The 13,384-nt window shown below is 42.3% G+C and overlaps 1 protein-coding gene across 1 annotated transcript in view; it reads right to left on the reverse strand.

Moving 5' to 3' along the window:
- Positions 1-13,384, reverse strand: part of CUBN (cubilin) — a gene marked incomplete at its 5' end in the record, with an annotated part of 151,837 nt that overhangs the window by 224 nt on the left and 138,229 nt on the right. Inside the window, 7 exons of the mRNA XM_082194061.1 lie at positions 1,563-1,798; positions 3,849-4,014; positions 4,468-4,643; positions 4,775-4,931; positions 6,712-6,920; positions 7,765-7,927; positions 8,935-9,143. Of these exons, the coding sequence (XP_082050187.1) occupies positions 1,563-1,798; positions 3,849-4,014; positions 4,468-4,643; positions 4,775-4,931; positions 6,712-6,920; positions 7,765-7,927; positions 8,935-9,143 (1,316 nt within the window). The remainder of the gene's footprint in view (positions 1-1,562; positions 1,799-3,848; positions 4,015-4,467; positions 4,644-4,774; positions 4,932-6,711; positions 6,921-7,764; positions 7,928-8,934; positions 9,144-13,384) is intronic.

The raw sequence follows: 13,384 nt of genomic DNA on the forward strand, positions 1-13,384 counted from the left end.
AAAATAATAATAATAATAATACTGATTACAAAACCTTTTCACAGAAAGCACATTCCTATAAGAATGCTACACAGGATGGTTCCAGGCTGTCTTTATTTTGACAGAGGATTAAATCACATACCAGCAAATTCAGATTGTGCAATTAAAAGTTTATTTGGAATTCCTCCCCTGCTAAAGTAGACTTTTTGCAATAAGGAAAGTGATGAGGAAACGTGCTTGGAAGTGTGGGATAACAATTGCTTTATGGAACATAATATAACTTCCCCCAAACAAATCAGAATGAATAAATAGCTGACATTGTCTAACCACCTCACAAGCTTCGTGGAAACAGATCAGGATGAATGTTCAACAAACAAGTTGTCTGGAACCGACCCTGGTTTAAGGGCCCTCCAGACATCCTTTTTATTGTGAATTTGTGATGATATTGGGGCGATTATACATGATGCTGCTTTCAATATTGCTTGCAGCTGCAAAAGTTTTGGGGTAGATATTCTGCTTACTTTCCAATCAATGCAGATCCCTAGACTTCCTGTGGAAATGTCCCTGTAACTTTTTATACTGCAAATGTTATAATTTAGGTTTTTTTGTCTTGCTTTCGTTGTACTATAATGCAAGAGTGCCCTGGCCCCAGATGGCAACAGTGTGACAGCATTGGAAAAGCATCACAAGACAACTAATGAAGCAGAATGAGGTGTGGATGTTTGACAAAATATATCTTAGCTTGTGTCAGGCATTGCTTACAGGGGCTGTGTACACACCCGTACCTTTAAACCACATTTTCCCCACCCATGAATCCTGAGAACTGTGAGAACTGTAGCTTGCTTAGAATGCTGGGAAGTGTAGTTCTATGAGGGAAAAGCTACAGTTCCCAGGATTGTATGTGTGTGCACGCACACACTTTAAATATGATTTAAAGGTATCGTGTGTACAGACAGAGCAGGGTGCATTTCCATTGCTTCTGGTGGTGGCAGGCTATTCTGAGCAGCCTGTGGATGAATATCTTAAACGTCAGCCAGGCTTGTGTGCGAGCAGCCAACCCTTCCTAGTACTCATGTCCCAAGCCATGTAGAGCTTTTAAAGGTTATCAGTTTGAATAAACTGAATAAACACTCTGAATTCTTCCTAGAAACAAATTGACAGCCAGAGGGGTTCATTTAAAAGTGACAAGATGTGTTCCCTACAACAGCTGTGTTTTGTACCAACTGCAATATGACTGAACTGTCTTCAAAGGCAACCCAACACAGAGTATGCTATAGTCCAATTTAGATTTCACCAGGCTGTGTATAACTGAGCTGCCTTCAAGTGAGGAATCTCATAATTTCATCCAGCACTGCTTTCTCTGCATTGCAACATGGAAGGGGTGAGAGTTTGTGAACCAAGATATTAGATCTCATTTTGGAAACGCTCAGAGGAAGAAACTAAAATCAAAGGAACACTTTAGCACAAACTCCACTAGATGTCACTACAGTCTCTCTGTTGGAATGACCATGTATATTACACAACTCACAACAGAGCTGGAGCTCACACTGGCAAACATCGCATAGGACAACATTTAAACATACCATTCCACAATATGGTCCCATAGATGCATGGCTACTGTCCGGTCCATTATAGAGTTTCAGATAGTTGCTACTACAGTCACCAGGATCATCAATGCTGATGAAAGCAAAATTGACGGTAACAGCCCTTCCTTGGGGGGCTTTAATTGTCCACTCGCAGTCTGTCTGATTCTGATAAGAAGCTGGGTACCCAGGGCTGGCAAATGAACCAGTCTCACCATATAAAGTACCACCACATCCTATAAACAGAAAGTTAGTGCTAAATGTTTTGTTGTACTGTGCATTCTCAACATTCTCAGCAATAGACATAAGGGAGGAAGTATCAGTGATTATGCTGCATTTCTTAAACTAACTTAATTGGTCTTAAACTGGATGAGGAAGATCGCATGAGGGTTGTTTTTCCCCTGAAATCCCAACCGGCCTGGATTTATAGGAATACAATTGCAAAACAAAACATAACATAACATACCAATTTTTAGGTTACAGTATGTCTTGTCATTGTTCGTGAATTCCCAGGCAGCAGCCATGGCCAGGAACACGTTTTACCAGCTTAGGCTTGTTGGCCAGTTACAAACCTTTTGGAGAAGGAGGCTCACCTGACCATTGTAATGTATGGAACATCCAGATTGGGTTGTTGTAATCCAGAATGCGGCAGCTAGACTGGTGACTGCGAGTGGCCGCCAAGACCACATAACTCTGGTCCTGAAATACCTACATTGGCTCCCAGTACATTTTGGGGCACAATTCAAAGTGTTGGTGCTGACCTTTAAAGCCCTAATGACCTCGGCCCAGTATACCTGAAGGAGCTGCCCGGACACTGTGGTCCAGTGCTGAGGGCCTTCTGGCGGTTCCCTCACTGCTAGAAGTGGAGTTACAGGGAACCAGGCAGAGGGCCTTCTTGGTAGTGGCACCAGCCCTGTGGAACACCCTCCCACCAGATGTCAAAGAAATCTGACTTTTAGAAGACATCTGAAGGCAGCCCTGTTTAGGGAAGTTTTTAATGTTTGAAATTTTACTGTGTTTTTAACATCCTATTGGAAGCCGCCCAGAGTGGCTGGGGAAACCCAGCCAGATGGGTGGGGTATAAATAATAAATTATCATTACTACTGCTACTACTACACTTTACAGTGATTTACCTTTGAAGGTGATCTGGCAATTTCAACTAGTTCAAAGTGTTATCAATATTTAATCTCAGGAGTTGGTTGAAAGGAGCATATAATGGGATTGTTAAAATAGCTGCTCTGGCTCCAAATTTGTTTGCAAGCACAATTAAAGTGATGGTTTTAAACCTTCAAATTTTATAAAGCTTGATGTCATGAACTGGCAGGACACCAAGGAAGGAGAAGTGGATCCCAGCGAGGAGTGTAGCCACGACTGGATGAAGCCTCTTCTGCTGATGTATAGCAGAGATGGAGAACATCTGCGGTTCTCCAGCTGTTGCGGGACTCCAACTCCCAGTTCCAGCCAGTCCCAGCCAGAATGGCCAATAGTCAGGGTTGGTGGGAGTTTTACGCCAACACCTTGAAGACCAAACTTTCCCCATCCCTTCCATACATCAATAGAAGAGGCCTTATTCCGAGATTGCTCACTGATACAAGTTGGATTTGTGGGGAAAAGGATAATTGTAAACTAGATCCTCATCTCCGCCAGCAATTTCTAGATCAACTCTGTATTCCCAAATGGAAACCTGAGTTGGAGGTCATACATTTTCTATTACTGGGAAGAGATCAGGAGCTCACCAAGTTAGTGGCTAAATATCTCTATTTGGTTTTTTGTTGTCAAAGTACACTGCAGACGTCTGATCTCCCTGGAGACCTAGAGATGTGACGATAGACTGCCCTGCCTCCTTTCTTTTAGCAAATGTTTTGTGCCACTGGGGAAGTGGTAATTCTGTATTGATTTGTTTTGGATGTTTGTATGTGATGCCAATAAAAGGTTTGATGATGATGATGATGATGAGGAGTGAGGGGTTCCCTTTCCTTGAAACTATTTCTGCAGCAAAGGCTCCTAAACTGATCCAGTCCTTCCATTCAGGAATGGTCAAAGGTTTCTTATTTCAGCACATATTTATATAGAAGGTGAATCTGACACAGTTCTAGATGACTGGAAATCCATGTTTAATAGTCTATTCAGTGGGAGTCATTATAATCTCTTAAATGTAGTTTAAATTAAGTCTTAATGTTTTTAAAAATAATTTGTAAGATACCCTGAGACCCTTGAAAGTCCAAATAGCAGGATATACGATAAGTGGAAACAAACAAATATAGAATGAAAACCATTGCTAGTACCAGTTGGTGATGAAGTCCAAGTGATTTCATATCCTTCACTGGAAGCTAGGATGTCGCTTTTGAAACGGAGATACACAGCATGATTTTTGGCAAATACAGGATTGGGTAGGGTGTTTCCACAGTACTTGCCAAGCAGTGGAGAGTTTGCATCACTACCATTTCTGACCTTTAGAAGAATATACAAAGCCATTTTTAATGAAATGTTATCAGTGATGAAAAATTAAAATCTTTGCAACTGATACAGGTAACTTGATGGAAACAGTCTCTGTCATGACACTAGCAGGTATCTTTAAACTTTTTTTTTTAAAAAAAGGGTGATTCCTACAAGTGCTTTGTCACAAAGCTGACCTTATAATCAGCATGGTATCTGAGTCAGACCCAGCACATGGCAACAGAGGCAAACTTGTCACATGGAATATAGTAGCAGAGTCCTCTTGGACGTTTTTACAGGAGTTAGGCGACGCCATGTGACCCATTCTGGTCTATCATCTAACCTAGGATTTGACTAGCTGCTACTTGAAAAGGAAATTGCAGACATAGGAGGTAATCTGGATCAGGTTCTTGGTTTAAGGAAAGGGGCCCCATGAAGCAGACCACGTGAAGCAGGTAACTGTCATACCTCTAAGAAATCACGGCATCCACTGTGTTGTAGGTTGAAGGAATTGAAAAAGAGAGAGATGGTGTGATTTAGTGGGGACCGCAGAATAATAGTACAATCCAAGTTGTGAGGGTAAGGATCAGGCCAGCCTGGGCTTTTCAGATAGCCAAATGATTGGTTGTATTCTCTGTTGCAGCCTAGCAGGAGACAAATATATAAATATAAATATATATCGTTTCTACATTTTACAATATCTTCACACCTTTAGATTTTCACTCCCCACGCTAATAATTTTTGGTGCCTATAAAAAGCAGGGCGAAAGCTTTACCTGAAGTCAGGTAAGAGAAGCTAAGTCCATTATTAACCACATAGGCTTCTGATCTGAAAATTACAACAGCAGTCCGCCCATAAGAATAAAACACAGGAATCGCAAGATTTTCGGAGCCGCAGAATCGGTGGACGTGATCAGCATGTTCTGGATTGCCCTGAAATGTAATAAGCAAGAAGTCAAAACTTGGGGGGGGGGGGACAAGGAAAAAAAGAGCATATGGAAATGAAGGAGACTTTCCTAACAGATTGTGACATATTGTGGCTTGTGATATTTTGCACTGCTATTGCAAGATATAGTACCATGTGAACACAGGCATCTGGTTGCCAGTGCTTGTGACATTCTTGGCATTAAAGGCAACCCAATCCTCCTCACTGATTCCTTCTCTCTTAGTAAATTTGTTGTTTAGTCCTTTAGTTGTGTCTGACTCTCCGTGACCCCATGGAGCAGAGCATGCCAGGCACTCCTGTCCTCCACCGCCTCCCGCAGTTTGGTCAAACTCATGTTAGAAGCTTCGAGAACACTGTCCAACCATCTTGTCCTCTGTCATCCCCTTCTTCTTGTGCCCTCAATCTTTCCCAACATCAGGGTCTTTCCCAGGGAGTCTCCTCTTCTCATGAGGTGGCCAAAGTATTGGAGCCTCAGCTTCAGGATCTGTCCTTCCAGTGAGTACTTAGGGCTGATTTCCTTAAGAATGGATAGGTTTGATCTTCTTGCAGTCCATGGGACTCTCAAGAGTCTCCTCCAGCACCATAATTCAAAAGCATCAATTCTTCAGCGATCAGCCTTCTTTATGGTCCAGCTCTCACTTCCGTACATCACTACTGGGAAAACCATAGCTTTAACTATATGGACCTTTGTCGGCAAGGTGATATCTCTGCTTTTTAAGATGCTGTCTAGGTTTGTCATCGCTTTTCTCCCAAGAAGCAGGTGTCTTTTAATTTTGTGACTGCTGTCACCATCTGCAGTGATCATGGAGCCCAAGAAAGTAAAATCTTTCACTGCCTCCATTTCTTCCCCTTCTATTTGCCAGGAGGTGATGGGACCAGTGGCCATGATCTTAGTTTTTTTTATGTTGAGCTTCAGAGCATATTTTGTGCTCTCCTCTTTCACCCTCATTAAGAGGTTCTTTAATTCCTCCTCACTTTCTGCCATCAAAGTTGTGTCATCTGCATATGTTGATATTTCTTCCGGCAATCTTAATTCTGGCTCTTAGTAAAGCAACCGCTTCCTTTCAGGCTTTCCTTACTTACTGCTGCTTCTCCAGGTTCAGCCTGTATTGGAATGAGTTAGAATGTACTAGTGCTAACTTATTGGCTTCATCTTGGCTGCATGTAAAACCTACACTTGGAATGGCTTTGTTTGTCATGAATAATAAAGCTTACATTTCCTTTACCCTTTCAAAAAACAGTCTTACCTGGGGGGGAATGCCAGGATTTCAATCTCCGGACCCTCAGACTTCAGTCGAGACCACATGGCATTAATTGCATGAATGCAATTCACACCCATAGGTTTTTGTTTTTTGTTTTGTTATGCAGATAGTAGCTGTGATAGCTGCTTAAGGGCAGTGGATGGTAAGGAGAGAGCACTTCATGTTTTATGTCCCTGCCATGGTCCTAACAACAACAACTTTCCAAAGCTACTACTTGCATTTCAATGAAGGCAAGGAAAGAAAGAAAGAGCTAAAAGTCCCCCCTGACCCAACTTCTGAGGTGGTACCAGGGCTACTATTAACATAGCAAAAAAAATATGCACATCAGTTCCATTCATACAATTAGCATTGGGTCTTGTTTGGCCTTCAGTATCAGACAATGCAGAGATTTGGACAAGGGGGATCAAAAGCAGGGAAGTCTCATGGACCTTTGATACCCAGACTGGGGATCCCCACCTTCACCCTTAGCACACAAGGATCCTAGCAGCAGGCCTGGCTGACTTACCAGTGGTGACTCTTGGAACTCTAGATAATTCTGAGAGCAGTCCTGGCTGGACTGGAGGTGGAATTCTTGCACCGCTATTTTCACATGTTGCTCAGGAGGAGCATCAATAACCCATCTGCAGTACGTAAAGGGAGGATATGCTTCTGGAAAGTAGGGCGATGTTGCTGTTTGGCTGGTTGAAGTTGCATTAAACACACCTCCGCACAGTCCTGTTAAAAGCAACAGCAACACAGGTTAGACAAGCTTGCTGGGTTATAAGCACTCTTTCATGGAGGAACAAGGCTATCAGTAGCTACTAGGGATGGTGGTTATGTATAACTTCCAGCATCCGAGGCAGGATGCCTCTGAATACCAGTAGCTTCAATTCTCACAAGGGGAGGGTGGTGTTGCACTCCAGTCCTGCCTGCAAGTTTCCAATAGGAATCTGGCTGGCCTCTGTGGGAACTGCTTAAGGGGTTTATTTTGCAATAAAATGGCATATGAATTTAGTTAAATGAATAAACACAGAGCAAGGATGCTGGACTAGATGGGGCATTGCACTGATCCAGCAAAGATCTTTTTGTGTACTTCAACTCAGAATCATAAACTGTTGACCTAGAGAGATATTTATTTGAAAGCAACAAGACATTGAGGTACAAATGTTCAATGCCAAGAGACAAAATGTGCAGATTCAAAATAGATCAATTATATCACAATGGGTATTTAAATATTATATTTCTATGACACTGGAGTTTTCTATTTAAAATACTTGAAGCAACGTGCAAGTTCATGTTTTCTAAATCAGTGGTCTAACAGTCCTAACCAAGCCCCACCTTCTAACCCCTCTAATCTCCCCAAATCCTCTCCACCCAGACAGATACATTTCAGTCACCATCTCTTCCATCAAGTCTCCAGGAAGCTGGATTCTCTCTAGAATTAGTTTCCTAATTTGATAACACTGAGCTATATAATTGCTGATTTTTAAAGTTTTGAAATCCTCCCTGGAGTTGAGCAAGACAAAGGAATGGCTTATTTCACGGGATGTTCTGGGAAGAAAATGAAAATTATACTCACTGTCCACAGTAGTGTAGGTAACATTGAAACCTGCTCTTTCTATGTACATGTCAGTGACAAACTTAATGGTCAAGAAGTTGTCAGTAGAAAGAAAAGGAGCTGGAACTCCGGAGCCACAAAACTTGCCAACAACTGTAGCATTTTCATTACTTCCATCGAAGAGCTAAAAGACAAAACAGAAACATAACTTCTCTATGGCATGATATGTGTGTGAACAGTTAAAAGCTATGGGAATGATTGGTGGAAGGAGCTCAAGTGTTCAGTTTGTTGACTGATGTCTCATAGGGTGTCTTACAAATGCAAGAACTACTACAACTGATAGCTCAGCTGGTTAGAGTGCGGTGCTGATAACACGAAGGTCACAGGTTCGATCTACATATAGGGCAGCTGCATATTCCTGCATCACAGGATGTTGAACTAGATGATCGTAGACCACAATTCTAGGGTTCTATGAATTGTTGTTGTTGTTGTTGTTGTTAATTCAAATCAAAATAATGGTCAGGTTAAGGTGTAACCTTTTATCCAGATGCTCTGTCCTTGCATCACCCTTCCCTCTTCTATTTTTGGTGCACTGCAATTTAGCTAACTAACCATAGTTTCCTGTTACATCCAAGGCAGGAAACCATGGATATAAGGTTTGGCGCAAAGCAGGATTGGAGCCCAGAGTTTTGTGTTTGTTTAGGAGGCTATTCCTTGTAACCATTCTTGCACAGTTTGGACATAATGGGAAATTATGGTTATGTAGCCCAGGAAGCCTTCAATCATAGCATGCCAAGATGGGAGGCGAAATGGAGCCGAACGAGAATCAAGCAAGCAGACAAAGACTCATATCTTAAGAAACCAAGATATGCAAGTCCAAATGGAATCCATTTCTGTCCAAATGGAATCAATTTCATGTAAAGAAGGAAGTCATTTTCAACTGAACATTTAGTTACATGTTCACTATCTTACTGAACTTGAATTAACCTTTGCTTTGCTTTTTCTTTGCAAACCTTCAGGACATGTCTGTTTAGAGTCATATAAAACTATTTATTATATTTCCTTTACCCCTGCTGTAAGGTAGACTTTGAATGAAAAGAAATAAGGGAACAAAAGTTATTTTCTAGCCTATGGTCGAAACACAGCAAAGAGAGTGCCTTGCATTTCTTAATTAGCACACACTGATCTTACTTGGACATAGTCATAGAGGCAGTTTTGAACAGACGATTCTGTTTCCAGTTGAAAAGTGTTAAAGGTGAGATTGATCAGCTTGTTTATGGGGGCAGCTATAACCCACACACATTCAAGATCTTTGTCATATTTGCCATCCATGTCGGAGTCTGGTGAGCCAAAGCTGTCACTTGAATTTGTCAGGTAACCACCGCAGCCTTGCTGAGGGCCTGTTAAAAAGAGAGATCTGTCATCTACTGCATGTTTCATAGAAGTATTTTAAAGGATGTTCTGTATTTTTTTGATCATATCACTTTTCCTATTCCTGTCTTGATGCTTACTGTCAACCATGGGCATTTGGGAGCTGAACTGCATCATTTTAATGCATTGCACAGCTTTTTTTGTTTTTGTTTTGTTTTGTTAAACTAAGCCCTTTCCACACAATATGTTCAATATGTGGACAGAGAATCTCACACGCTGCCATTGCTTCCAGACTCCATACACAAACTATTCATACTATTCACTGAACGCGAGAAGATTGAAGCAAAATTTCCTTTGAACCCTTCCCACATTATATTCAATGTAATGTGTGAAAGTGGGGGTGGATATGTCAGGAGGTGGCTCCAATGCTAACAACAGGACTGATTATTTGATAAGAGGCAAAGAATGCCCCAGGGACGTGGGTGGCGCTGTGGGTTTAACCACAGAGCCTAGGACTTGCCAATCAGAAGGTTGGCAGTTCGAATCCCCGGGACGGGGTGAGTTTCCGTTGCTCGGTCCCTGCTCCTGCCAACCTAGCAGTTCGAAAGCACATCAAAGTGCAAGTAGATAAATAGGTAAACAGCGTTTCCGTGTGCTGCTCTGGTTCGCCAGAAGCGGCTTAGTCATGCTGGCCACATGACCCGGAAGCTGTACGCTGGCTCCCTTGGCCAGTAAAGCGAGATGAGCACCGCAACCCCAGAGTCAGTCACGACTGGACCTAATGGTCAGGGGTCCCTTTACCTTTACCTTTAAAGAATGCCCCAGCTGCATAAAGAAAGAGCACAGCTGGCTGCCCTTTCCAGGACAGTCCCAAAATGAAGAGGGAGAGAAAGCAGAGAGAAGCAATAGCTTTGGTGAGAGGGGAGCCAGAAAAGTAGAGGAGAGAGAAGGAAAGCAGGAGATTGGACGGATATATTTATTTCACATTTATATGCCACTTGATTGTAACAAAACCTCATTGCGGTTTACGAAAAGACAGAGGGAGGGTGGAAGAAAGAGGGACAAAAGGGGGAGCAGTGTGAAGTGGGGGGGGTAACTGGTGGGGAGCTTTGCCCCAGAGGGCAAGGGACAGAAAAAGCAGGAGTTGGTAAGTCAAGTGTGCAGACCAGGCAAAAACTCCTAGTGGCAGATTTAAGGGAGTCGAGAAGGGAGTCTATCAGACGGGGTGCTAAAGGAAGGCTGCGGGAGTGCAACAAGGAGTAGTTGCCTTGAGAAACAAAGCACGCAAACCGAAGGGTTCAGCGATTGCCCGTCGACGATAAAAGAATACATAAAAAGTAAGTAAAAGCAACATACATCTTATCATGTCAAAGGTTGTATTTTTTTTAAAAAACAGTAGGTGGCGCTGTGTCTTTGTCTTCAGCCCACAAGGACTAATATTCCTAGATTCTATTAAAGTCGTTGGGATGTTAAAAAAAAGAAGCACTTACATTTGTATGCAAACACCTAATTGCTCAGTCAACAGAGCATGAGACTCTTGATCTCAGGCCCATGGGTTCAAGCCCCATTTGGGGCAAAAGATGATGATGATGATGATTATTATTATTATTATTAACCCCACTCATCTGGCTTTCCTGCATTGTAGGGGGTTGGACTAGATGACCCTCTTGGTCCCTTCCATTTCTACTATTCCACGATTCTTTGTGGCCAGGTGATCAGAAATTCTGAGTGCATGAAATCTACATGAGTATCAGGTCCTTATAATGATCAGATCAAAATGGGTATATTTTTTGCTTGGCTGCATTTTTTTAAAAGGAAAAAACCCCAACATTATGCAAAAGGATACTTCATCATAATGAACTTGGGATGCTGATAAGTAAAAAGATCTGCTGAGATTGGATGCAATGGCTGGCATGCCTTAATAAACCAATTGGCGAAACTGTTTTGTTATTTATTTATACATACTCTTTTTCTCCTATGATGAAACTCAAGGTGGCAAAGAGCCCAGGCAAGCTCTCATCATCCAAGTACTGGCCAGACTTGTTGGGCTTCAACAAGGTACGTAACTGCATCATGTGTCTTCCAACCATGGTTCTGATGGCATTTCCCTGCGTAACATATGCCTAAGAATCAATGAATCTCTGTAGCCAAGCCATAGGCTTGGACACATAAATATACATGTGGATGGATCATGCTATGTAGCTGGGCATCCTGGAAAATTTCACAGCAAGAGCTGTGTAGGGCCTTTCTACAGAGCACAGGATTAAGTCAGAGCTGCTGCAATGCCATTCTCCTAGGGATGGCTGGATCAGTCCATTTCTTGATTGCATCCACTTCACATGTATGTATTTTGCATTAGTTGGTTCTGCCCCATTTCTGCATCAATTTGAAGCTTTTTTTAAAAAAAAAGGTGTGAAAATTTGCATTTAATTATTCCGTATTAGAATCTGTATTTAAATATGTACTGCATCATAAAACAAACATTTAAATGCATATTTGAGATCAATGTGTGCATTTCAGTCTAAAATGCATTTTGGTACTTTTTAAATTTGAGAATAGTATCATAAAACTTGGAGGACTATGGCCAGGCGGTGCAAATTCAGTTGGGTTTGCTTAAAAATGTGGAGTGGACAAAATTATACTACATCCCTAAACGCCCCTGATCCCAGATGCTTTTTCATTATACACACCTGGAGGACCAACAAGTTCCTCCCAACCCCACTTTGGTTGATTTGGCCTTACTGTGGATTTTGAAATTTTTTAAAATGGAATAATTGAAAGAGTGCGTAGAGCTCCTTCTGAGCCCCAATCTGTGCAAACTGGAGCAGCAATATTACCTGGTGTCTTTTGCACATAATGTTTCTGCTAATGTAACCCATTGCAAAAATGTGCCTTTCTTGTGACAATCTCTCACTGCTGACTTGGCTTGAACTGATGGAAGGAGGTTTGAAGCCAAATATTGAGCAGTGTGATTTTTGCTTAAATGTAGTGCTTGTATGCTGTGACAGCAGTATTAGTGCAACAATATTTCTGGCTCAAATGAGATAATTGCAAAAGCAGCAGCAGCGGCGGCGAAATTGATAGAATTACAGACACAACATCGGTTGGAATGGCACCAGCAAACATGAAGGGATGAAATATGAGAGAGTCACATCTAAGGCAGAGGTTTTCTCTCCATTCAAAGCATGAATGATATTCAATCCATTCAGCTCCGCTGGAGATAACTGTAAATACTTGCACTTAATTATAAACAGATCTCTGGTACGGAACTAAGGCAACATGTCGAGCCATATGTAGAATATCACTTCTCAATAGCTCATGCTTTGTTACGTTCTCTTTGCCCCTCATCAACATTAAAAAGGTGCCAGGATAACACAACAAAACCCAGAAAGAAAAACACCCAAACTAAAAACAACAACAAAACAGGTAGAGAAATAAGACAAATCTGAATCCTGGTAGCCCAATTAACTGATACCTCCAACCAACTAGTGAACTTTAGCCTGTATACTTGGCTGATTCCCAAGCCAAATTGAGAGGGATCTGGGCATTGACTGGGCAGCCCAGAGCAATTTGGGCCTGTCAGAGGGTGGGGTAGGGAGGGAAGGGGTGACTAAAAGAAAGGACTACTGGGCCTTCAAAGGAGAAGGTAGGGGTGGGTGGGTGTGCTCAATTTCTCCTTCTTCTGACTCTCTGAATCAACTCCACACAGGATTAAATCTTCCTGCTTACTATGAATAAGCAGGAAGTTTTCATCCTGTGCAGTGCTGGTTACTACTGCTTTGCAATGTTCCCTTCCAAGTGTCAGAGACCTGGCTGAGGAGTACAGCTCTGAGGAGGAATGGTGGGAGCCTCCCCCTCCCCCTGCTCCTGTCCAGGATCCTGAAACTGTCCAGGAGCAGTGGAGCAGTATAGATTTGGAACAGTGGTTTGCAGAGGGGCATAGTTCTGAAGACAAAAGTTGGGAAGAACTGGGGGGTGAACAGCAAAGTGAAGAAGAATAGGAAGAGAGAGGGCTAACAGACTCTCTCTTGCTGGAAAGTATTCAGCCTATCTGTCCAAGGTCACGTAGAGCAGATAAGGTGGCAACACAAAACACAAGGTGGTTGCAAGATCAGGTTGCAAGATGGAAGTGACTAGGGGGGAAGTGGGTGGAATCCTTCATTGGGAACACCTTCCTCCAAAAATGGATGCTTTGTTCTTTTGCTGTGATCATTAAAGGCTCTTTGGTAAGGGACTCCTTTCGCTTTGCCCTGCTTATCTACAGCCAAAG

This window comes from Podarcis vaucheri, assembly GCF_965113315.1.
Source record: "Podarcis vaucheri genome assembly, chromosome: 12".
NCBI classification, from domain to species: domain Eukaryota; kingdom Metazoa; phylum Chordata; class Lepidosauria; order Squamata; family Lacertidae; genus Podarcis; species Podarcis vaucheri.